We start from the raw sequence: 27,696 nt of genomic DNA, 5'->3' as shown, positions 1-27,696 counted from the left end.
TTTCTTTTGACTTTCATATACAGTTTCACTTATGTCTTTTTCAAGGATTTGGACAGGAGACATTCTGTTATTAATTTTATTGTTATCCACCTTGACAGATTTCACAAGATTGTTAAACTTACACTTAACTTTCCAAGTAAAAAACAGTTTTAATTTTTCTTTACAAAAGATAAGAATTTTACTTTTCACTTCATCCCCCCAAAAAGAAATTGCCATCCCTTCTTAGCCTTCATTAACTTAATCTGAGGTAATAAACCTCACTTAAAGATTTTGAGATAATTTAATAAATCTCTTGCTTTAAGCATTACATTTACAATAATTATCTGTATTACTCTAACAGTTGCACTGATTTCAATACTCACCGACTGGTCTTTCTTTCCTCATTCTTCTACTCTGAATTTTGATTCATTCTAGTAGCGTACTGATTATATTCAAGTAGTTTTTTTCTGTAAAGGGAAAATGAGTAGTACGCTGCACATCACAGAATCCTTTTCTGTTACCTTCACATCTGGATGAGTAGAGAAATCCTGAACTACACAACTCTGTAGACACTGCTCCATTCTAGCTGGCATCTAATGTACAGAAGAGGATCTTCAGACTTGAGCACTTTTTAAAATCAAGGTTTCTTCTATTAAAGCTATTTATTGTTTAATTTGTCTTGTCATCTTCTTTGGGAACATCTATTATTCAAAGGATGAACCTTCATAGTCAGCCTTTTAAATCTCCACCTTTTCTCTCACTATATTCATCTGAGGGTGCTTTTGATTCATTGTAACTTATTTAAGTTGCAGAATCCCTTAAAGGAGAGCTTATTAAGCACAGTAGATAACACTGATGAAGGTAGCTTTAATTCTGGTTGATGAACAAGTTGGGGGAACCCTTCTGTCTTCTCTTTGTTGGTTCATGAGAGCCCATGGCGCTCTGAAAGCAGTTTGATATTCATCGTTCTTCATTATGGGTTAGATTTTCTTTAATCTGTGACTATTTGCTGTTTCTGACACAACTTTTAATTTAGCTCCTCTCTTTCCTTTCCTCTCTTACTCTTCTCATGTCCTTGTCCTTGTCATGCCCTGTTGTACCAGAGCAGGAGCTGAAGCAGATATTTTCTAATACTTCCTTGCTTTAAATGAATTGGATGCATACAGAAAGCCCTTCCTTTTAAATGCCTTAGGATATTGCTCTTCTCTCACACTGCAGGAGTGTCTGTCCCATTAGCCTCATGTTGATACTGCTTAATGCGTTAAGAAACCAAAACTTTAAATGAATTATAAGACAAATACAAAAAAATGCATAAACTATAGAAAGCACAATTCAAAAAGTTATCACCACACTGGTCAGGAAAGACAAGATTACCAGTACATCATAAGCCCCCTTCATCCCTTTGTGACTCTTCCCCATTCAATTGTGCCTAGGTTTTGTTTCTGAACCCTTTCATAAGTGGGAATCATACAGCATTGTCTTTTGTTGGCTGGTCTGTCAACACAGTTATGATATTCATCCAAATTGTTACATGTAGCAAGAGTTAGCTCATTTCCTGTACTTCACTGTATCCATTCTGTTGATGGACACTGGGGTTGTTTCCACTTTGAGGCTATTACCAGTAATGCTTGTATGTTTTTTTTTGTACACATACTTTCTTATCTCTTTTGGATACATGCTTAGAAGTGGAACTGCTGAGCTGAGCGTAGACGCAGGTTTTAACATTAACAGGTATTTGTCAAATACTTCCAAAGCAGTTTATGAGAGATCCTGTTGCTCCACACTCTCACCAACACCTGGTATTGTTGATATCTTAATTTTTGCTGTTTTTAGCAGTGTAAGGGTATCTTACTGTAGTTTTAATGTGCATTTCCTTGATGACTAATATTATTGAGCATTTAACAGATTTTAAAAAGATTCTTCAACTTACATTAACAGTCAAAGTAAAAAACATGTTTTAATGTTTCTTTATAAAAGCTAAGGAATTTACCCAATCCTCTCTTCCTCTGCCAAAAGAAAAAAAATAAAAAAGAAAGGAAAAAAAAAAGAAATTGCAATCGCTTCTTGGCCTTCTTTTGTGAAGTGCCAGGAGGTCAAATCTCTTGCCCATTTCTCAACGAGGACAGATTTAGCTAGGCTGATTTCAGAATTGGCAGACTCTGAGGATCGCTTTCAGCTCTTTTACAGTCCACTCAAGTGCTGATATAATATCAAGCACATGGTCAGAAATGTCAGACACATTTCATTCCTCCAGGAAATCCGAGGACGTCCATCAGATCTAGCCTTAGGGTGGAAGAGGGTAAGGGATTTCCTGGCAATAAGACCAAAGTTCTTAGGGCAGAGGCTGGAAAGAATACTTAAAAACAATCCTGCAGTAAGTATTCTTAATCTGCCGATGGGCAGGAGCTAAAAGATCTTTTTGGGTTGCTAATGCTGCCTTTGTCATTCAGCATTTCTCTTGTGGTCATAGGTGGGATCTCTTTTATGACCCTCCCCACCCCACGGTGAATGCCAGTTGTGGTTCTCTTGGAACTACAACTCCAAGATAGTGCAGTTTCAGTGTCACTAGTTAAGAAATGCAGAATGAAAGCCTTTTCTGATGGGACTCTCAACAGCTGTCTCAAATTATTAGTCCAGCCTTCTTATACATACGTTAATTGTGTTAAAAGGGGGGAAGCTAAGGTATCATCTTGTTTTACATGACAAGTTGTTTCCATGTGGAATTTGAGTCAGCCATTTTAAAAAAAATCCACACCTTACTGCTTTATTTAGTAAAAATTTTTTCTAGTATCGACTATTCTTATCTAAGTTTCTATGAATGATACCAATTTTTTTTTTTTTACTTAAATGTTTTCATGGGTATTTTTACAGAAAACTGGGAGAAGGGGGTTGCAAGTGTTTGTTTACACAGCCTTTATTATCTTCTACTTTCTAGATGAGAAAACAGGTCCAAAAAGGCAATGTTGATACCATATGTGAAATATGCTCTTAGGAGAACTGAAGAATAACAATATTAACAAGACCTAGAAGACGTGATACATTCCTACATTACAAGTAACTGAAAGCTATTAAAGAGAAGCTGGGTATTGCAGGCACACTACTAATCTTGCAGGATGATGGAAGATCTACTTCCATTCTTTTTTATGAAATACTTTCTTTGAGTTACTGCAGTGAAATAAGACTGGGCTGGTGAAAGATGGGACTACATTACAGTGCTTACAGTTCCCAGATTTAGGGTAAAAGTGGTAGAAAATGAGCCCTGCTAGGAGTTTCTGATGAAGGGATTAAGCCAAGATGGTAGTAATGGGAGATGAACCCACACAGGAGTTTGTGATGGTAAAGAAAAGGTGGGTGCTCTCTCCAAGTGTACTTTTTCTTTGCCATTGTTGGTCCAATTTTGACACTGCCGAAGCAGGTCAGTCCGTCCCAGCGCTCTCATCAACTACTATAGACTCTTCCTAAAGTCAGTCCTACAAGTAACAAACTGCGAGCCTTTCTGTACCTTCCCCCAATGTCACACGGACATTTAAATTTCTTAAGTTACTAATGTACTAATGGGGAAAAGGAAGAAAGTTTTTTGTGCTAATGGATCAATAATAAAAGAATGCAAAAACTGCTAGGGCCCAAAACCAATACAACAGACAGATTTGTCGATGATGAAAGGAAAATTATGTACTTTTATATATCAGATCTTCCAGTAAATCAGTAGATAACTTTAATTAGATGACTTTAAATCTCTTCTTTTAGAGTTAAAAAACCCCACAAAAATAACAGAAGAAACAAAATCCCTAAGAACTCTGTGCTAATGAATGCTGTGACCTGTGTATTACTGACATTGGAAAATGATAATATATGAGCAAGAAAATTAGTAGTACCACCATTTACCTACAAAATCAGAAACGGAAAGGTAGGACAACTCAGAATGTAGATTCATAGGAGTATCTGTGAGTAAGCACTTTGATTATCCTACTGTGCTCAATATTTTCCCAATGTTTGTGGAAAACAGTACTTGCCTTTTCACACATTCCTGATTTTTGTATCTCCAATACAAATAACTTTGCTTAAACAGCCTCCTGAGGCCTTCCTTCTACCACTTCTGCAGCAGTGTGGTCAGAAAGGCAGTCTCTAGGGTGCCACAGTAGTTGTAGTCTTGGTCAGCTAGCTCGCATGGACCTGGACGTCTAGATACTGGCTGCAATTCATATACGACAGTCATTGGACTCCCTTTCCTGTGATAACCACTCAAATGGATTTTCGCAGGGCCTGGTAACTTTCTCAAACTTTAGTGGGAACTGCATATTCTCCTGAGGACAAGTCTCTTCTAATTAAATAAAGCATGTTCATTGTAATGAATGAACTGCAATTTCATATTTTAACTAAATATTTCTGTTTGACCCCCTAGCAATACCATACCTTTGGTTCCCAGGATCCATTGTTCTTGAGTTACTGTTTCTAGAAAAGGAAATAATGCAATCCATTTATTAGAATTCAGATATTAAAATGGAACTTCTTATCTAATAAGGATGACCTTTATGTTTTCTCTCTTTACTGAAATCGTATGTAAAAATTAACTTCCACGATTTTTAATAGAGCTTACCATCCACATACAGAAGAAATAAAACTTGCATGTGGCTGTACTGCTGGGTGAAAAGGCTATATAAACATTTCATTTGTTTTTGCCTTTACTGATTTTTAGTTTTACTCATTCATAACAAGTACTGACAGGTAAACTGCACTTACAAATCAACAGAATTTTTGGGTGCACCAAAACAGCATTCATTTTATAAGAAGATTCACTTTAGGACTGCAAGAATACTTACTTACACATACAAGATTTCTGTACCCTTGTGAATATTCCATTTCAGTTTTTTAGACACTGATGATAATTATATCACCTTCATGCTCTTTTGTCATTTAAAAAGAATGACATGTACCTATGCACTTCTTTAGAGACAAAATCTGAAAACTTATTAACATAATTCACTTCAAAATAAATGTAAATAAAAAATAAAATTAGGTAGGAGCTTTGAATGGCATAAAGCAAATAATTACCATCCTTTATAAACATCAAAAAACATTTGCCAACACGAAAAAGTTGGCCTGACTTTTGCTATTTGTAAGACTGCTTGTGTTTTTCAGTTTCTTATTGTAATTAATACCTACTGATATTAAATTGAGGGAAAGCAGATGCTTAATTCTATTAAATAATGCTCAAGGTAAACGACTTGGAAACTTCTCAGTGTCTTACTTTTACAACAGTCCAACCTAAGGTCCAACACACAGAATCTCTTTAGGTCAGTGAACCACAAAGTCAATGCCAATGACTACCATATTAGAATCACTTAGGGAGCTTGTTGAAAAACTCACCCCAAACCTATAGAATCAGTGCATTTCAAACAAACACCTGAGGTGACTCTTATAGACACTGAAGTTTAAGAACCACTGCTCTAGACAATACAAATTCTATCATTTCAGGCTCAGTGCCTTAGATAACATTGGAATGTTGCACTTTGTTTTTGAGTGGCAATGTTTATCACCACCTAGTGGTAAAGTCTCTTATTTCTATTCTCTGTCCATTAATACTGAGTAGGTTGAGAACTAATTTCTGAGAAAGCTACAATTTTAGAGTAATAATTTCCTTAGTATTTTGCATTAACTTTTTATCAAGGGAGGGATAAAAAAGTTAAAAAAAAAACTAAACTTGTAGGGCTTCCCTGGTGGCGCAGTGGTTGAGAGTCCACCTGCCAATGCAGGGGACACGGGTTTGTGCCCCGGTCCGGGAAGATCCCACGTGCCGCAGAGCGGCTGGGCCCGTGAGCCATGGCTGCTGAGCCTGCACGTCCGGAGCCTGTGCTCCGCAACGGGAGAGGCCACAACAGAAAAAAAACAACTTGTAAATAAAACTGCACCATACCATATGAATAAAAAACAGTCTATATTTCAGAAGGATCTTTCCTAAAATCTACTCCTTGTAACACTAGTGCCTCTAAAAACATACTTATTTCACAGTGCAAACTATGGTCCTCTTTTAGAGATACAGGGATGGGGTACATTAGCATATTAAAGGCCCCGGAAGCTTCATGGTCAAAAAACCTGTGAACTAATAAATAACTGAACATTTCCTAAATATACTGGACCATGAAAATTTCTTTCCTAAAGAATACGTATTGACTTCTCTCAAGAGAACACTATTTCAAGGAACATAGTTTGGGACATGGTGCTCTAGAAGAGCAAATCTGACAGCTGCTTTCAGCATCTGTGATCTACTGTAAAAGACCTGACAATAAATTTACAAGCAAGTTTGATTGGGCTTTATTTTAAATGTTAGTTATTATGCGAACCACTTATTTGAAAGAGAATTTTATTGATCTGTATTGCTTAGCATTTTCTTTTAAGTAAAAAAAACCCATACCTAATAAAAACCCCACTATATTGGCAATTTTATTAACTGACGTATGCATGGTATCGAAATATCTATACATTATATTCATATACCAAAAGTGCATTTGAGAAGTAAACATTTAGGTGAAGACATAAGCACTAGATTATTAAATGCTATTTCTTAGGTTCTAGAATTTCCTCATTTTAAGAAAAATGTGAGATTCTGGCTTTTAAAGTTTTAGGGATCAACTGCAAGCAAGAGACAGGAAAGCAGGAATAAGGCTAAACGATTAAGATTAAGTGCAACACTGAAGCCAAAGTAACCATTATTTACTGAGGCATGCAATTGGGAGAGAAAACACAAGAGAAACTCACACTGTAAAAGCCAAGAACTGTTTTGTAGACAGAGTATACATGTATACATGTTTTTTTCAGAATTTATATGAAGGATTCAAGGAAATAAACATAGACAAGGCACTTCACTGAAACCACGACGGTTTGCTGCAACTGGCTACCTGAACTTAAATGCAGAATAGAAAATTTGGGGTCATTTAATCTGCACTAGAAAATCAGTGGATGGCAGGAGGGCATATGACAGCTATCCTGTGAAATAGCTAACGTCAACAGGGTCCAGTGAAAAACTTTAAGACTAACAAGTAAAATAGCAGGGAATCAGGTTTTATGTCAATTATGGGGATTAACCAAAGATGTAATGGACTTAGGCAGGTAGTAGGGAGCTTCCCATTTTTACATGTTTAGATTAACCACCTGGCGGGAATATTTTCGGGGGAATTCAAGCATTACTTGAGTGTTAGAGCCAGATAACCTACAAGGGACAATTTAATTCCAATCTGTGAAAATGGAACTATGTGTGCAGTAAATGAGTTTGGGATGAATAAATCTATCTATTGGTAATTAATCCTCAACTCTCCTCAGTTAAGTTTTTCATTTCTAAAGACCCATTTGCTTCCTTTTTAAAATATGGCCTTTGGCTCACAGAAAGATACTTGGTTCAATCCTTGTTCAGTAAGTCTTGCCTGGGAAGATAAGACAGGATATTTTCTTATCTAAATTTATTAAAATTACTGATTCAAAAAAAAAAGGATTTTAATTTTTCAGCAGAGAAATGTCCAAGCATGAAATATGCTATTATGCTCAGTGAATTTAATCTTTTCACTATTTTTAATTTAACTCAGGATGTGAAAGGCATAATGCGGAGGTAATTAAGTGATGTTTTAACAACTGCATGCCATTTAATGTCTATTTTTTTTAAGGTGCCAAACTCTTGACTTAGATATACCTTTTCTGATACATATCATTCGCCTCAAGAGCACATAAAATTTTTTTTCTTGGATTTTCAAAATACAAGCAGAGTAGGCTCCTCATTTTTAATCTTTTATGAAATGACTATTCTTCCTATCATAGTCTGTTCTGAAAATTGCTTATATATCATATTTTTGGAGTGGCCATTATGTTCTGTACTTATAAAGGGAAAATGTCCACCTACCAAAGCCATTGATATTTATTTAAACATATTATCAGTGATAACTTAAATTTTTTTTCCCTTAGCACCACTGCTCTAAAATCTTGAAAGGGACTTCCCTGGAGGCATAGTGGTTAAGAATCTGCCTGCCAATGCAGGGGACATGGGTACGAGCCCTGGTCTGGGAAGATCCTACATGCCGTGGAGCAACTAAGCCCGTGCACCACAACTACTGAGCTTGCGCTCTAGAGCCCACGAGCCACAACTACTGAAGCCCGCACCTAGCGCCCCTGCTCCACAACAAGAGAAGCCACCACAATGAGAAGCCTGCGCACTGCAATGAAGAATAGCCTCTGCTCGCCGCAACTAGAGAATGCCCGCTTGCAGCAGCGAAGATCCACAGCAGCCAAAAATTTAAAAAAAAAAAAATCTTGAACGATCTGTACAAGATTACCAACAACCTGTTGTATCTTGGTATAAAAAAATCATTTCTAATGATATGTCTTTTGGCTCTTGCTTTAGAGTTAAGTGTAAGGAGCCAATCTATATGTGTAGGTTGAGTAGCAATTATATTTTATTGAATCTAAGATGCAACTGATTGAAAACAGCATCTTTATGTTCCACTAAGAAAGAAAAAAAGAGGTTGTCAATTACAGTAATGGATATCAAAATATTTCCAATGTCAGAAGTGTAAAAATGTGCATCTCAAAATCAATGAAATATGTCATTTAGTCAAATTCTAAACACTGACTTCCAAGTTTTTTCATTTCTGATCTTTTACATAAATAAGGCATGATTTAGTTAAGCAAAGAAAACTTTATTTCTGCCACACATAACAACATATTGCTCTAAGAAACAACTACTATATTAGTTTTAGCATTAACGTGTGGTTTAAAAATACATGTCAACAATCCCTGCTCCCCAAGACAAAACAATGCTGTGCAGAGACTATCAGGTATGTGAAAAAAAAAAGCCGTCAACTGTCCACAAGGAGTGCGTCCAGTCACATTTTCAGTCAGTCAGCTGAGGATTATGTCATTAGTCTTTGTTCTGTAGAAAGAACACAACACAAGTATGAAAATCATCACCTGAAAGGAAATAGCTGTTGTATATAGTATACCTAAAAATGTTAGGAGTTATTCCTTTATTTCGTATACCCAATGTTACCTGCTTACTTAATCATAGATGCCCCCAAATAAGCAAAACTTAACTTACTCAGAAGGATGATGCAAGCGGGTACTGAATTTCTGGAGGGAAAATATTGTAAATTAATACAAAAATCATGCATGTGAGGATGACAGCTTTGGGTTTTATCCCTACACACCAGGCTGATGAGTGGGTGTTCGTAACTGTCTTCTTAACCATGAGTCCAACTAGAGCATGTACGCTGAAATATTTTGTTCTTTTGGGTAGCTAAACTCAACTAATCATAATTGTTCAATCATAATTGAGGGACAAGGATAAAATTCAGAGGGATTTCCTCAAAACAATATGTCAAGATAGAAAACATAGGAAGTGAAAAAAGTGACAGTTGTACAAACCGTTTTATGTGATTAAAAAAGAAGGAAATGGACCTATAAAAAAACACACACACAAAAATCAGGATGTTCTAAAATACTAAAATTTGTTTTCCTCAAATAGAAGAAGAAACATATTTTGCACATCAGATCCACCTCAAAATAGAACTCAGCTATTTTCAAAGTGATATTCTTAGACCAGTTTCTTCTCCTATTTCCTAGTCACGGCTCAGTTAATCCTAGGCTTACTCCTCAGAGACAAAAGGAACTAGCCTTCATGAGTAGTGTTCGTGTTCTCTTAAAATTAAAGAAACAAATGAAAAAGTGGCCCCCATCTCCCCTAAAATCTTCAATGGTTACAATCATGTAAAACTTAGAAAAGTCTTTCATACTATCTTATTGAACCTTAAAATAATATATTATTTAACGTACCAACAAAAGAGGTGAATCTCATTATGAAGTCCATGGTAAATGGGGATTCGAAGCAAAAATAAAAAAAGCCGTGCTGCAACTAGAAGACATTCAAAACCAATATAGCTCATTATGTCCTACCATTTTCAACTAATCTGACCCTACTTTACCTTTGCCCTGAATATGTATAACAGCTCACTCAATAAAGGGAAAAAGGATAGATTTATATTTCATGACTAGTCATGCTGAAGAATATGCACTTCCTCTAATGTAGGGAATTGGATGAATGCATATCACTTAAATGTGATATTATAAAGCTTCATTCTCACACACTTGCTGGCCAGAAGGTAGTTTTGTATCATTAATCTTAGTTTCTCATTGTTTTGATGAGATGACATAAAGGTTTCACTGAAGTCATCAATGCACGAGTTTAGCTCACACTTTCAAAGCAAATTAAAATTTTATTTTATAAGGAATTTTGCTGACTCATTTTTTCTCAATAACCCTATGGAAAAACTCGGCCTCAGAAAGGTGAAAAGATCTGCCAAATCATAGTTAAGTGTCAGAGCTGGAACTCCAACTCAGATCTTCCGATTTTAAGTCTAATATTTTCTATACTATATAAATAATTATTTTAAAAAAGGCTCAATCACAGGAGTAATTTATATATTTTCCCCTTACTAAGAAGTTAGTATTATTGTCCTTTTTTAAGGACAAAGATTCTTCGAGTAAGAGTAAGAATTGTTATCTATATTTTGAAAGACTCACAGACATGAATAAGCAGTTTTGTATGCTATTTTAGAAGACAGCTTGTGTAAAGAGAATTCAGTTCTTAACGTTTTATTTGCAAACACAAAAAACTGCTTTGTTATAAGAAAGACTTGCTAATTCTTTTTCACTGGCAAATTTAATATTTCTGAATTGTATGAAGTAACGGGAGTGGATTTTGTAATTAAATAAAACATTTGAAAACATTTCTAAATTGAGATTATTCATAATGGGCCCAAAAGGCACTTCGTATTGACAACTGCCTTCTGTAAGGAGGAACTAATCACTTGACTTGCTCTATCAGAGGAAAGGTCATCAGCAGTTAGAATTCAGACAATTCATTTTGATACTTCCTAGTTCTCATAATTGGTCAGAAAGAAAACCTGGTGAAAAGAAGATTGCTTTCAAGTAAGTAACTTCAAACTGACTCTAAAGTACTTGCCAACTGCTATTATTTGACCAGCAGTGGACTTGGGAAGCTGGTGTGTGTGTGGGAACGGGGAAGCTCTCAGCTTCCCCTGAAACTCAGGATTCATTTCCAGAATGAAAAAGTGAAAGAATCAAACATTTCTAACTTTCAATAATGTTTCTCCAAACCGTGGAGATGTGAGCTGTCCTAGATATAGAAATTTAGGTTTGATTTCTTAAAACTAGAAGAAAAAGGAATTCATAAGGCTGTATGTAGCATTATTTATAATTGACAAGAGTTTCTGGAAATTGTCAAGGTTATTTTTGAAAATATATATATGCACGAGAGTATTTTCTGAACGTGCAGTTTAAATGTACAAACTCACAAATATGAGTGCAGAAAAACACCAACGTTTAGGTTCAAAAGGTTCAAAAAGATGCATTACAATTGACCCTTGAACAATGTGGGGGTTAGGGGTGGCTACCCTCCACCCAGTTGAAAATCTGAGGATCACTTATCATGGGCCCTCCATACACGCAGATACTCCTTACCCACGGTTCTGCATCCACAGATTCAATCAACCTCGGACCCAACCAACCTCAGATCATGTGGTACTGCAGTATTTACTACTGAAAAACATCCACATGTCCACAGTGGACCCATGCAGCTCAAACTTGTGCTGTTCAAGGGTTAACTGTATTTGGTATTGCTTTTTAGGCATTTCACTAGTGAATGTCAAGACATTCTTTATAAAGACTGTCATAAATTACCTCAATTCATAACTCAAAACATTAACTGTTCAAGTTAAAAATCTTTAGAAGTATTCCAATTTTAAAGTTTATGTAACCATATAGTAAAGTCCAATTCTTTTTTTTTTTTAAGTCCAATTCTTAATAGCAAAGACATTCACACACACACAGACACACACACAAATACCATTTAATTTTCTAAACTGAAATCTGATTTTATTTTATAGGATAGACATTCTCCCAGTAAACATCAAAAACATTTTTTAAGTTTAAAAAGTTCAAGTTTAGGGCTTCCCTGGTGGCGCAGTGGTTGAGAGTCTGCCTGCCAATGCAGGGGACATGGGTTCGTGCCCCAGTCTGGGAAGATCCCACATGCCGTGGAGCGGCTAGGCCCATGAGCCATGGCCGCTGAGCCTGCGCGTCCAGAGCCTGTGCTCTGCAACGGGAGAGGCCACAACAGTGAGAGGCCCGCATACCCAAAAAAAAAAAAAAAAAAAAAAAAAGTTCAAGTTTAAAAAATATACTGTAAAATTATCAGCACAGTGCTTTTAAGCCACAGTGCTTTTAACCAACAACTTGTAAATCCTTAAAAAGAAACTCTATACATATTCCTTTCGTTACACTATTTAGCCAATGTGTTTCAGAATTTAGATTAAAAAGAGCATACCTCAAGAATCAGTAAGTTCTTTGTCGTTTGTTAGATTCTTCTCTTGGGGAGTCTGCCAGCATAACTTTAAGTCTGACTCCATTCAGGATCTTTCCATGTAAAGTAGTAATGGCATCATTAGCACTTACTCTATCTGCATACTTGGCATACCCCACATTTTTTCCTGACACAAGGTAAACTTCGATCAGGTTACCAAAACGACTGAAACAAAGTAAAAAAAAAAGATCAACTGAAATTGATAAGTAAAGATGCTCAGGTCTAAAAGTTGGGGTCCATTCTGGACTCCTTTTTTCACTCCTTTTCCCACATCCAATCTCTAATAATGTCAATCTTCCTTCTTAAACATTTCCTCTATCAGTCAATTTCTCCTCATTATCACTCAGATCTCTTTCCTCATTCTGACCATCATTATCTTTTTCTTAGTTTACTCTAATACCTTCTTCACTAGTTTACCTGCCCCCTGGGTTTATCCTTCTCCAATCTATTCTCTATCCTGTCTTCTGAGTGACCTTTCTAAAACACAAATATGATCATTTCCTCCCTAAGAGTCCCTTCAGCTGCTCTTCATGCGTCCAGGGTAAGGACAAGCTCCCTAATATAGCTTGTGGGGCTTTCTTGACTTGGGTCCTTGTCCTCTGCAGCTTCATCTTCCCTCAGTCTCTCAAATCCCATATTCCAACAACCTCCTTCCACGTTCTCTCCCGTAGGTATAACCACCCACACGCCCAGCTTTCTTCCCTGGTTAAATTATTTGTATCCTCCAGGCCTCCACTATACCTTGCTTCTTTCAATAAGTCTTCTCTGAGTTTCTAAGGCAGGTGCCCCTCCTATGTATTTCACAGACTGAATATTCCTTTTCACCACACAACCTCTCTAGGTTGTAATTTCCTATTCACTTATCTGTCTCCTACATGTGATTAGTTCTAAGAGGACAAGAACTATTACATCTTGTTTATGTAATATAATGTTTGTTTACACAATGTCTCTGGCACTTAGCACAGTGACTGCCTGGTACAGAGGAGAGGTTAAAAAAATAAACGAAATAAATTGGTTAAATAAAAATCAAAATACTTGAACCACATCACTGATATTTTGTGAAGTTCTTTAACAAGCTTTCTATCTTTTAAATAAATTCGCTAACATTGTAAGGCAAATAGGAAAAAGACCAAAAAGAAAAAGTTAAGGTTAAAGAAGTTACATTAAAAACAAACAAGAGTCTTCCCCCTTTTTACACTTATTTTATATACGTATGTACACACACACACACACACACACACACACACACATACACACACTCTTCCCTACAATCAAGTAATTGTTTACTCAATGTAGTTATATAATCTTTAAGGGTCCAATAGAGTGCTGACAAAATAGAAGATGCTTAATAAGCACTGTTCAGCTGAATTCTAGAGGACAGGTCTATACAGATGTATCTTCTATTAAGAAACAAATGATTTGTTCATTCTATGTATGCAACTTTTCAAAACAATACTCCATGTTTTATGTCTTCAAAATAAAATAAAAGGAAATTCTGTGTGGAGACTTATGACATGTAAGTAACAAAGAAGAGAAGGAAATAATTATATATTTTAAAAGGTGATATAAATAAGAACTTTTTTAAACCACAGAACGAATCAGCTGTACCTGAAAAGTACCACACACAGGAAGCTTCAAGAGTGCAAGGCTGCTTAAATGACTGGTTTAAATATATTATTTAAAAATGTAACTCTGTGGAATTGAAATCTTACCAGAATATATCCTCTAGTACATCTAAAGGTAAAGGATGTGGATTAAACACGATAAAAAGTCTTTCTTTCACCGGAGTTTCAGGAGGGGCTTTTTTTTTGCATGACGGAAGTACAACATCTGTCTGGATTTGAGGCAGCTGTGATCCAGAACTTCCTCCAAATTGCTGTTGAAGAATTAGGTTCAAAACAAAAAAGAAGAAAAACTGCACTTTAGGGATTCTTAAGTCAAGAGCTAAAGAGATGTGTATCATGGCACCTATGTGGTCTTTTACTATATCTCTGAAAATTTTCTTACACAGGTAATAAACAAAGGCCACATTTATTTTATACTACTGTGAAGGTTAAATTCCTACCTACTTACCAGAAATTGCTGCTGACTTGGGTTATTCCACACCATTGATGCAAGCTGTGCAGCTACCATCTGCGTTGCCATTTTTCTAAGGAGACTGGAGATAAGAACTGGTAATACACAGAAAACTAGAAATATTCAGTCTCTAAACAGTAACTTCTTTTGTGTGACTTCCTCACCTGAGAGGTCAATTCTATTTTTATTCTCCAAGTCATATCACGTATATCCAAAGCTTGGCTTTAGGCTAGCTCCTGGAATGGTACTTACTCTGATGCATTACTCCCATCATCAATGAAGGAAACACCTATCCGATTCCCAGGAGGATACTGAAATCCATGTAACTTGTATTTTGCATAAATAGCAGATGCTACATTAAAATACTGAACCACTCCATGACCTAAAATAAAGCAGAGAATATACGGGAATTAGAAAAAAAGCAGATTCAGTAACTAAAGTTTGTGTTGCCATAAGAATGAAACAATAGAGAAAAACACTAATATCACACAATTAGTAAATATATAATCAAATGTGTCAGAAAACCAAGTTCTGTTATACATGTGTTCAATAGCTGTGTTCCTATAAAGCAAAGTATAAACCAGATGTTGGTAAAAATATGAACATGATATTTTAAAAAAAAATGGTATCATTAGCTTAAGTTCTGTCCAATGAATTTAATTTTAAGATCTTGGCTTTTCTTATATGACAGAGAAACAGCTAAAAGCCAACCAGTTTTTCTGAAAATTTTCATTCTTTGAAATATACTTTGAAATTCTAAAATTTTCCCTATCATAGTAAGAAATGAAATGAGAAGTGATATATGAAAAGAATATATAGTCATCTTGGCTAGCTGAAGTGGTAGACAGAGAAAAAGTGATATATGTAGTAAAACCAAAAAGCAGGGTAACAGAGGGTTTCGGATCAAAAGTCACATATTTCACATTCCTTTGAAGAGCTTTTAGCTAAGGGGGTAGATTTCAATTCAGGAAGGTGATGCTACAGGGGGGGAAAATTTTATACAGGAGCCCTTACATGGCAAGCCCAGGAGCTTGTAACACAACCAAAAGGTTTTCACAATACGTTTGTACTATAACTCACTTTGGGAAAAACAACGTTTTAATTTAATGTTCCTCTCTAAATCTAAGCATCTCAACATTTTAATGAAATTGAAACTCAGGAGCAAATGAACATATAAAACTAATTCAAATAGGATTCTAACTATATAATACCTCTATTAATAAAAAGGTGTTCCAATGATACACATATTTATCAGACACATCCAACCAGAGAAACAATAGAGAAGGTAAAGGAACAAATACATTTCAAAGTACCAGATAAAAAGGAAAGAAAATACAAAACAAATAGAATTACATATGAATATAATAACAGATATGCCAAAACCCACAAAATGTGTGCCTTAGAGTCACAAAAAAGAATGACAGCAGGGACTTCCCTAGTGGCCCAGTGGGTAAGGCTCTGAGCTCCCAATGCAGGGGGCCCGGGTTCGATCCCTGGTCCGGGAACCAGATCCTGCATGCATGCTACAGCTAAGAGTCTGCATGCCACAACTAAGAAGTCCACAAGCTGCAACTAAAAAGGATCCTGCATGCCGCAATTAAAAAAGATCCCACATGCTGCAACAAAGATCCTGCATGGGGCTTCCCTGGTGGTGCAGTGGTTGAGAGTCCGCCTGCCGATGCAGGGGACACGGGTTCGTGCCCCGGTCTGGGAAGATTCCACATGCCGCGGAGCGGCTGGGCCCGTGAGCCATGGCCACTGAGCCTGCGCGTCCGGAGCCTGTGCTCCGCAACGGGAGAGGCCACAACAGTGAGAGGCCTGCGTACTGCAAAAAAAAAAAGATACTGCATGCCACAACTAAGATCCAGAGCAGGCAAAATAAAAATAAATAAATTAATAGTAAAAAAAAAAAAAAAAAGACTGATAGCATAAGACTGAGTTAAAGTTGGAGATGGTACAAAGTAGGTCAATGACTTTTTAGTAGGTCCTGCTAAAAGACCAGTGCTGGGTAGAGTAATATTGATTATGTGGGAGTGTCTGTATGAAGGGTGTGGACACTCTAGGTCAGTCAGTCTATATAATCTGACTCATCTATTTCCCCTCAACATCCATAAAAAGACACCCTAAAATGACTAAATCAAGTATATCTATAGTACTGGAAGAGATGCCAAGTATGATTTCTCTATACCACCCCTCACCTCCAATTCTTTAAAAACCAACAAACTGAGTGCCTATTATGTGCCAGGACTTGCAGTAGATATCTTATATATATTATTTCTAATTCTTATCTAACCCTGGCATAGAAGGTACTAATAATCCCATTTTACAGATGAGGAAAGAGAGACTAGATAGAATAAGCAATCTGCTAAGGTCTTACAACTACGTGTCATTGTTGGGATTTGCACCTGAGTTGGCTGCAAAATGGAATGCCAACCTTTTCCCATTACACCACTAGGGCATTTTAAAAAAGCCTTAAAAAAATCAAAAGGCTTACAAGAATACAAAGATGGATTAACCTAACACTAGATAATAGGTTTAATCAATGAACCAGTTACCAAGTTCAAATGGCTGACATTAGAGTCTTGCTTCTATTAAGAGTGGGGAGAAGCAGAGAGAGAAGTAGGGCAATTAAAATGCTTGAAATGGAAAAAATGCTTGAAAAGGGAAGGAGCTCCATTTTGAGGTATAAAGTTTAAGAAAAAGAGACTTAGGGAAGAGGAGAAAACTTTAAGGGTTTTATCACTTTGCCTAGCATTAATGAGAAGTACAGAAAGAGACCCTATTCTAAAGTATTTTTGTTGTACAACTGGAAACAGAGAATGCTCTATTTTATGGGCGTTAAAACAGTTTTAAAAAAATACATGACTATAAAGTAGATGTATTCCCAGGGATTTGTTTATTGAGGTATCACTATATTTGAAAGTTTAAGGTAGAGAAAAAAGAAACAAAAAACTGTCATACAAACAGTATCTGACATGAAAAGTGCCATCGGAACAAACGAACTTATTTACAAAACAGAAGTAGAGTCACAGATGTAGAAAACAAACTTATGGTTGCCAGGGGGAAAAGGTGGGGGGAGGGATAAATTGGGAGATTGGGATTGACATATATACACTGCTATCTATAAAAAAGATAACTGATAAGGACCTACTGTATAGCACAGGGAACTGTACTCAATACTCTGTAACGACGTATATGGGAAAAGAATCTAGGAAAGAGTGGATATATGTATATATATAACTGATTCATTTTACTGTACAGCAGAGAGTAACACAACATTGTAAATCAACTATACTCCAATAAAAATTAAAAAGAAAAAGTGCCACTGGAGGAAAGCCAGTTTAACAAAACACAGTATATTAAAAAATAATACAGACATTATTTTTACCATAATTAGAATACGGATCTCGTTGAACTTCACAGTATTCCAACCCTGGTACTATATCAAAAATGCTGAAAAGCTGCTCTTCAGTGAAAGGAACTCTTGATACAACTGACAGGCGTTTGGAGATGGATTCCTGGCCTCTGTTGTCATTCTTGTCAAAACTTGAAAATTCAGATTGTTGTTCTCCAACGATATAAAAAAAAAAAAGCAAATCTTTAAATTTCTATACATTCAGAGATTCATTTAACATTTTAGATACTAGAAAATAAAATGAAGTGTCATTAAGTCCTCTGCATTGAACAAAGGCACTGTCTTTTGTAATATGCTCTTGGTCATCAGCACTATCAGGAGAGACAAGGACAAGAAAACAGACAACTCTCCCCATTTCCCTGCCTTGATACAGAAATATAAGCAGAAATGTGTAGTGTAATTTCACAGGAATACGTTTACTATGCAAAACTGCAAAATATGGCAAGTGTTTCACCTAAAGGGAAGTTTATGCCGAATAACATTTACAGGTCTTACTTTCATCACTCATGTTCCCCCTTTTCTAACTTCTACTTTTGTCATTCCTCTCCTTTCTCTAGCCCTAATTTTAAAGCAGCAGTAATTTAGGGATAAAATTTTAGGATTCATACTGAGGGGATAACTGTATATGTCTTTCATATTTCTTGGTCAGCTGCCTACAAGCAGCAGCTCACCCCCCCAAAATGGCAGTGTAACACTGCCACTGACAGTGACAGAGTGTAACACTTAGATAATCCATAACTAACCACAAAAAACTATAATTGGAAATAAGTTAAACAAAATAAGCATTAAATAATGACATTAGGTGTCATGACCAACTTCTCGAAAGAAAAAAAAAACCTATAAATTCTTTTATTCACTACGTGAACTTCAGACTGCTGATAAAAGAGTATTAAAAAAAACCCCTCCAAATCAGATTGCATACACTACTTATGCCATTAAAGTAAAGATAGCCCACTTACCAAATGGAAACATATTCACTCTAGGTTCATGTCCCAAAGTCTCCTGCCTCATATTACTATAATAATCTTGTTCTGAGGATTCAGATGCTTTATTTTTAGGTTCAGCCAAGATTGCCCTAAAACCTGAAAAAGAGAATCCATAAATTTCAAACTTTATAGCAAATTTAACACACCTACAAATATACTTGATTGCTAGTGCTTGACTTAGTTTTATAATTGTATAAAACAAAATCTACACAAACAACCACCTCCACCAGACCTACTTCTTTGCTTTTTGAAAGATGGCAAGGAGTAAATGAGAAACAGCAAGAATCCCAAATTATGGGTCAATGTAGACATGAAAGATCAGCAATTCTATTCTATCCTTTCCAGTCTCCCTCTACGACAGATGACATCATCATTCATTCTCTCAGGCTTTCCAACATCAAAATCCAATAGTGCTTCTTCACACCCAACTGTCATCAAGATTCTTCCTTTGAAATATACTTAGATGTTATCTTTCACTCCAACTTCCCTGCCTCTGTTTTAAAATTAGATTCTCGTCAATTAATTACAACCCTTCAACTGATAGCTTTGCCTCTGGATCAAGAGTTTTAACTATGTACACCAGCAACGATGAGCTTCAAAAGGTGGGAAGGTTCATGAACCCTCTGAAACTTTAAACATAATGCTTATTCATATGTGCACATGGGCATATTTCAAGGGAGAAGGTTCACAGCTTTCATCATATTATTCAGTGGTTCCAAAAAGGATAAAATGAGCCTCTTTGAATTCTTCCTCTGTAAATCCACTCTTGATACTGTGGTTAGATCAACTGTGCTGAAACAGTTTTTGTTATTTTTCTCCTTTTAAAACAATCTACAAGGAATTTTCTAATGTGGACTAAGCTTGAACTCTTCATCACCTCCCGTGTACGGTTCCAATGTACCTAGATTACTCTGTCCCTGTTTCTCAACAGGAACACCAAGCTTTATTCAGATTGTTGCCTTCATGCTATTAAGCAAAGACGTTTATTTCTAGCTCTGTGTCTTTACTAACATTGCTCTCATCTTCTGCCCTGCCTACTCTACACCAGTTGCAAATCCTACCTCCAGATGTATTCCCATGCTCATTTGGTGCACTTGTTTTTCACCATTGGTAGGCTATATCACATAGTTCTGAACATTTTCTCATTTGGCAAATTTTTATTGAGTCTACTATAAATGGCAGTATCTTTGCTAGAGATCTCAATAAATCTTAATTGAGTACTACTCAACTGAGTACACTACTATATCGAGTACTACTAACAGCAGTACTAGGTACTTGGGGTGACAGCAACAGATAAATAAGACACAGAGCTTTAAAAAATCTATTATTCCTTAACTATTTTTTGCCTATTAGATCTTGGCTACCCAATATAGCTGTCAATTCCTTAAATGCCAGCGTTGCTATATATTTCATTTGTATCCCTCTACTTATATTGGTGAGTATACCATAGGTACTCAGTTAATGTTGGTTGACTGAGAAATTTAGAAGGATCTGAGAGAAAATTTTGGTGTATACCTTAGGGTTATCTAAGAGTTCTACTGATTAACAATAATCATTTTCAGTATGTATCTATTTTTATAATATCCTGAAACCCACTAATTGAATTATTCTACATGTCATTTCTAAGGGTCAATATAACTAGAAGTATGACAACAAAGAATATTTTCCTTGGCCTCTTTAGAATTCTTATTCTTCAGAATGTACACCAGCAACAGCAGAAGATCCGAATAATGTCACTCTACCTTGAAATTAACCCAATGTGTATTTACTTCACAATGCTAGCAAACCTTAAAAATCCTATCCTTATTATTTATATGTTTATTAGTATACCTAACTCTATTTAGGGTTTAGGTCAAATATAAACAAATATTACAGAATACTTGAATTTCTTTAAAATATAAAGAATAAATATTAAAAAAAACCCCAACCTGAAAGGGTTGGTAAATTTTTTAATACTTAAAATTCTAAATAATTTAATAAACCCCAAAAACCTGTAGAAATAATAACCAAAGTAGGACAACAGCATTTTCACTGAGTTAATGCAGTTGCTCATATTTTTTAAGATAGTGCCTCAATGAAAGCCTAATCACAGCCCCCAAATTATTTTCATCCTAGGACTATATATATTTAAACTCCCATTGCTGAGATTAAATTAGCAGGTATGGCTATTAGCACAAACCAGTATTAGATTATAATTAGAATAATTCGAATTTTTTCAAATGTCTATTACAATGATAAATGAACACATCCTTACTTCGATCACAGTTTTCTATTGCTTGGGCAGCCTGTGATGGTTTTAAGTATCGAACATAGCCCAAGCCTTTACTTTCTCCAGTTACTTTATTCTTAATAATGCTGCAATACTCGATATCTCCATACACCTATGAGAGTTAAAAGAAATGATCTTAGAGGAGTCAAAATTAATAACTGAACAGATTTCACAACTAACTTAAAATTTACTTGTTCTTCTTGCTTACAAAAAAAGAAATCAGAATTTATAGCTACTTTTAATAATGGAATAAAAATGTCACAAACTAATGAGGCACTAGAAAAATAACCATAATGATGATAAAACCAAATAATAACATAACCAAAATAAAGATACTTTTGATTTACTGAGCATTTGCTTTACATATATCACTTTATTGTTATAACAGCACTTCAAGGATATATATATATCATACTGCTTATTTCACAGACCAGGAAGCTGGGCCTTAGAGAAATCAAATAACTTGCCAAAGTCATGGAGGGAGAGCAAAAACTTGTACATGGTCTGGAAAGCTCCAAAGTCTTGCTCAGTGTTGGTTAAGAGCAGAGGCTCTGGAATTGAACCTTCTTTATTTTAATCTTGGTTCAGCCACTTATTAACTGGGCAGTTGCCTATCTCCTTAGCTGTTAAATGGGGCTAATAGCTGTACCTACCTCATAGGGTTATTTTAAGGGTTAAAAGAGCAAGTACACCTAAAGCGCATATAGAGGGTCTGGGACATAGTCAGCCCTCAGTAAATATTAGCTATAATTATTTATCTGCCTTCTAACACGAACATAAATGATTGTGTATACTTTTGAAGGAGTGCCTCTTGAAGTACATTTTAAAAATATATTGGTTCACGCAGAAAGTTAATACTCCATGTGAGAAATATGTGGTAAATGTTTACTTTTAATGTTGGAAGAAATACGGGATATAAATTCTTACTGTTTATTATTAATTTAAAAAATTTTCATGTAACCGTTAGTAACTTAACTACTATATATGTATTTAAAAATGCCACATTTGTTCACTCAGAGAAAGATAAAAGTTTATAAGTATATAAGGTAAAAACTTTATTCTTACTATTGGAGGAAGTATGGAATATATATATATTTGGTATTTGTTATTTTTGAAGTATTTTATTCAATCCTCGGTTGGGGTAGGATAGAGGAAGTTTGAAAATTACTTTTTACTACTTGTTTTCTTTCTTGCTTGTTGTCCACATGATTCAGTACTGGGAAGATTAGTAGAAAAAGAATAAAAAATTACAACTCAAGACAATTTAAAAATTGCTTTTTAATAGCTTTTGTGAAAGTGTGTCACTGCTTATAAAAGTCAATGGCTAAAAAGAAATTTTAAATTGTCTCCAAATTTCATTGACTACAATCTAGCTATAGTTCAGAGTTGTAGGTAGTTTTTTTTTTTTTCTTTAAATATAATTCCTTCAGAGGTCTAATTTTAAAACAAAAACTATAGAGGATAAGTCTTTCTGTGAACAAGTTCATCAACATGCCACAGACTTGTAACAAATGTGAGATAATACAGTTCACACACTCAGGCTTACCTGCCCCACCTCTCCATGAGAGGCAATAGAGAGGAGTGCTAAGAGGGTGCTTTGAAAATTTCAAGACCAAGAGCAGGCTCTGGATTCAGACACCCTGGGCATAAATCTTGGCTCCATCACCTACTAGGTATGAGACCTTACTTAAAACTCTGAGCTTTATACTTCATTTTCCTGAATCTGTATTTTCATTAAATGGGGGGAAAAACACCATCATCAATATTTTCCAGGTTTTATATATTTTTAAAAAGTTAACTTATTTTAGTTTTAATATTTAATAACTAGATTGAAATAGATGACTTAAAAATAGTTATGTAATTCTCCACCACCAAGCTAATGATCTAACTCAAACAAAACAAGATTTAGTAATTGTACAACCAATGTAAGACTGTAAGTTATCAAGAACCCTAGCTGATTAGAAAATGTTAAGTACCTTAAATTTTTCCCGTAGATCTTCTTCTGTGTAGGACTTTGGTATCATAACAAATATTCTTGTAAGTTCTTCATCTTCAACATCTCGGTGACTTCCAGATGATCTGGACTGAGCAATGAAAACCTAAGAAACAAACAAAACCCAAAGAATAATGCGGAAATATCAGTCAACTGTTTTCCTACTCCTTAAGAATACTTACTTCATTATTAGTATGGGATTCATGTTAGGTTAAATGCAATGTAATAGCGTCTTATCAAAAAACATTTTGCTAAAGCAATCTTTATTGCAATGACTTTTTATGAGATAACACTGATCTTTGCACTTTTTTTCCGAATTCTTTTTTCCTTTGTATTTTTTTTACCAAGAGCAATAGTCAGTGCACTGAAAGAGAGCAACAGTCAGTGCACTGAAAGAGAACGTGTACTCTGCGCTTGTTGGGTAGTGTTCAATAAATGTCAATTATATAGTTGATTAATAGTGTTATTAACATGTCATATCCTTACTGATTTTGTCTACTTTTTCTGTCAGAGACTAAGAGGAGTGTAAAAATCTGAATATGAATTTCTCTCTCCTTTTAGTTCTATTAATAATGCTTCATGTATTTTGAAGCTCTATTATTGGTTACATAAACATCTGGAATTGTTATGTACTTTTTGATTGATATTTTTATTTTTAGGAAATTATTCTCTGTTAATACCCTTCCTGTTGAAGAGCATTTTGTCTGATATCACACCAGCTTTTTCTATCCTTTTACTTTCAACCTCTTTGTATCTTTATACTTAAAAGTGCATCTCTTGCAAACAGCATTTAGTTTGGCCTTTTAAAAAAAAATCCTGACAATCCCTGCTTTTTAATAGGAGTGTTTAGCCAATTTATGTTTAATTTAATATTGATACAGTTGGGTTTAAGTCTAGATGGTCATATTTTTAATTGTTTGCTTTCTAATATTAATCCTTAAAAAAAGGTAACATGACCATATTCTGGATCATCTCAGTTACCACCTGAATGACTTATGTGAGCAAGAAAATGCACAGAATGGACTGAGGCTCTGTTTTTCTATTAGTAATTTAGTTTTATTGAAATATTATCTGTGACACTAGATTATTACCTGGAATTTAATTTGCTTTGTGGTATTGCTTTAATTTAATTCATAAAATCGCTTTGGTTTTATATTATTCCAGAGGAATGTAAAATCTTTAACTATGATTCTGGATTTGTTTCAAGAGCTACAAGCATAAGAATTTTAATGGCTACTCTTATTTTTTATAACTTGTAGAAATGTAATAAAAATAATGTAAATCACCAGACAGGGCCCTTGAGTATTTTTTTCCTTTCTTCTTCTTCTTTGTCTTTAAAGGGGGGCGGTATACCATTCAGTATGAGAAAACGTGAACCTATGGAATTCCAGAGGAGAAGGGAGCAACTAAAAGGACAAAGAATTTATAGAGCCACGGGATTTTAGAAATATTGAAAAATAGGGTCATTATGTTTGCTTGGAAAACAGGTGTCACAGAGGTGTAGAACCTTGCTTACAAGATACAGCTGGAGATACACCCCTAGGTAGCATCTACTTCCAGTTATTCCTTTGATAAACTTATACCACATGCCAAGCACTGTATAAGGTATTAGTAGTAGAGTATTAAGTAACACAGAAATGGCCCACTAGAAAGTTAGTCCAGTGCATGTATCAGTAATGGATGGTCAATAGGGAAATACAAATAGGGAACCTTTAAGTACAGGAAGACACTAGGAGAAAAAAAGAGTTTCAAGTAAGACTTGTGATTGGAGGTGCCATCAGATCACAAATTTTTAAATTTTAGAAGATTGGAGCATTTCAAATTTCTGATAAAGATGACAATATCTAAGTAGAAAACATGTATAATAATCAACCACCTACTGGATGATTTCTCCTGAGACTTTACGTTCACAGACTATGGCTCTAAATTCTCGCAAAGCTAAGAACTAAGATTTTTCTCTTGTTTTCTAGGTTTACCCTTTTCCTCAAGATAATGTAGCTGATCACTCACAGAATGAGTTTCATTTGGACAATCTTTTCTGGCTGTAGGCCTGGTATTAAAATTTTCTTATTTGTCTTGTAGGGCCTTTGGAACTTTGCAAAAGCAAAGTACATGAGAAACACTGAAGGTGAATTAATTTAACTGGAAATACTGAAAAACAAAACAAAAAACCCCACTACATTCCAGCAGAAGACAGCCCAAGTTGAAGCTGCTGAAGAATGAATTTAGACTGTCTAGCTAAGGCACTAGTGCAACAACCCTCTGGCTGAAACTGAGTGGACAAAAATGTGAAAAACAAAACTTAAGCTTTAATTATCTTTGGGAATCATTTAATTTCTCTGTGGTGAAAAGGGGGGGATACATTTTAGTGCTGGAACTTTTACTTCTCTTGTAGGAATTTAATGAAGGCAAGGGGGGGTCTATAGGTTTCAAATTTGGGGCATTTTGGGGAGTTTCCAAGAAGATCTCTGTGGTTATACTATATTCAAAGTAAAAAAATCCTCCCTGCTAAGATCATAATTGGAAGGAGATGAAAATTATCAACCTAGTGCAGGAGTCAACAAACTTCAGCTTCCTGTTTTTCTACAGCCCATGATCTAAGAATTGCTTTTACATTTTTAGAGGGTTGTTAAAAAACAAAAAGAATGTGTGACAGACTGTGCATGACTCACAAAGCCTAAAATATTTACTGACCCTTTACAGACAAAGCTTGCCACCCCCTGATCTAGTATATACTGTGGCCTTACACTTAATTTCATTGATGATCTGTCCTGACTCAGAGGGTCTGGGAGATGGGAGGAGAGGGAATGTCTATTGTCTAATGTGTTGTTGGTGTATTCCTAGGCTCCTCTCTTTTTTGCAAGAAAGGCCTACAGAGACTGCTACTATGGACAAAAAGATGTACTGAGGGTTCACCTTGTACTGGCTCTGTGCTAAAAGGAAAGATTAAGTCAAATACCCTCAAAATCACCCTTCCTGCCCTGTGTCAGTATATTAATTTTACAGAGAAGTTAAGTGTGGAAACTTAATATAAATACCACCATTGTTAATTAAGAGTATTCAAAGAGGCATTTAATATTAATACAATTACACTGCCATCACAATGATTTGCCTCTTTTTTTTTTTAAAATTATATACATGCACGGCTTCCCTGGTGGTGCAGTGGTTGAGAATCCGCCTGCCAATGCAGGGGACACGGGTTCGAGCTCTGATCTGGGAAGATCCCACATGCCTCGGAGCAACTAGGCCCGTGCGCCACAACTACTGAGCCTGCGCGTCTGGAGCCTGTGCTCCGCAACAAGAGAGGCCGCGACAGTGAGAGCCCCGCGCACCGCGAGGAAGAGTGGCCCCGCTCGCCGCACCTAGAGAAAGCCCTCGCACAGAAACGAAGACCCAACACAGCCAAAAATAAATAAATAAATAAATAAATAAATAAATAAATAAATTATATACATGCATACTTTGGTACTGGGAAAATGGCTAACGGGAGGCCCACAGTTACATGTACTTTTATCAAGTCTTTAAGCACCTTACCTACCTGAGGAAAAGCAAAGTTACTTGTTTTTAATACACGGTAAACCGCGAGGTCTGAGGAGGATCAGAGAAGTCCTCAAAGTAGGTCAGGGTCGGAGCTGGGCGGTGGATTAGCGACGGCGGGGGCGCGGGGCTGTCCGGGCACCGCAGCTCTGCAGCCGGAGTAGCCGCAGACGCCTGGTCCGACCCGGGAGCGGACGTTCTCTCTGCATCCCCCATCCCCCCGCACCCCAGTGCAGCCCTGCCGGCAGGGGGTCCGCAAGAACACTCTCTGCAACGCCGTCCTCCCCTCCCCGACCCCCACCCCGGAATGCCAGGTGCTGCCCAGTCCGCCCCCGCGAGCGGATGTACCACCCCTACCGCAGCCTGACACCGCCCCCGGGGGCACCCCGACCCGGCCCCCGCACCTTGATGGGCTTGGTGTCGCTGGGGCTGAGGCACTGGCCGTGCATCTCCTCCATGGCCCTGCAGGCCTGCGAGCTGCGGGCAAACTTGACGAATGCAATGCCCTTGGACTCTTTGGTGTGCTTGTCCCGCACCACCCAGATGTCTTGGATCTCCCCGAAGGGCGAGAAGCGCTCCCTCAGCACCGACTCGGGCGTGTACTTGCTGATCACCAAGAAGATGCGGCTGTTGGGCGGCTCGTCCAGGCTGTCCACGCCCGGGCGGAAGCCTCCGCCGCTCGCACAGCTCCCAGCTTCGTCCATGGTGCTCCACTCCGGCGCGGGAGCCAGGCCCGCACCCCTTTACTCCTCCTCGCTCCCGCCGTGCCCGCCACTGCAGTAGCTGCCCACCCAGTCGCAGCCAGCCTCGCGTCCGCTTCCGGAAGACGGAAGGGTCTGGGGCCCGGCGCAGGCCGGCCACGCAGGGTGCCGGCTTTGGGGTCGCGGAGCTGCTGCGCCCCTAGCGGCCCGGGGGAGCCTGACGCAGTCTACGGCGCCAATCCCGCGGAGCCAAGGCCCACGCACCAGGTGTGTGATCCTGGTTCCCTGTTGCTGTAAGTCTCTGGTGCGCGGGCTTTCC

The 27,696-nt window shown here is 36.8% G+C and overlaps 1 protein-coding gene across 3 annotated transcripts; it reads right to left on the bottom strand.

Annotated features, from left to right (window-relative positions):
• Positions 1-27,490, bottom strand: RBM45 (RNA binding motif protein 45). 3 transcript variants are annotated; one of them, XM_079925190.1, is made up of 11 exons: positions 27,081-27,490; positions 23,123-23,245; positions 21,132-21,258; positions 18,851-18,973; positions 17,865-18,044; positions 14,729-14,858; positions 14,474-14,558; positions 14,113-14,276; positions 12,365-12,565; positions 9,059-9,090; positions 1-4,431 (listed from the first exon to the last, which is right to left on the bottom strand). In XM_079925190.1, exons 1-9 carry the CDS (start codon positions 27,378-27,380, stop codon positions 12,373-12,375), a joined length of 1,425 nt encoding a protein of 474 aa, XP_079781316.1. In that variant the 5' UTR covers positions 27,381-27,490; the 3' UTR covers positions 1-4,431; positions 9,059-9,090; positions 12,365-12,372. The 3 variants fall into 3 exon arrangements, with proteins under 3 accessions (XP_079781316.1, XP_079781314.1, XP_079781315.1); XM_079925188.1 differs by lacking the exon at positions 1-4,431 and adding an exon at positions 6,923-8,893; XM_079925189.1 differs by lacking the exons at positions 1-4,431; positions 9,059-9,090 and adding an exon at positions 6,923-8,893.
• Between the last annotated feature and the right edge of the window lie 206 nt (positions 27,491-27,696).

Source organism: Stenella coeruleoalba (genome assembly GCF_951394435.1).
Source record: "Stenella coeruleoalba genome assembly, chromosome: 6".
Classification (NCBI taxonomy): Eukaryota; Metazoa; Chordata; class Mammalia; order Artiodactyla; family Delphinidae; genus Stenella; species Stenella coeruleoalba.
The sequence above is the reverse complement of the archived record's forward strand: the minus strand, read 5'-3'. Positions and strand labels throughout refer to the sequence as shown.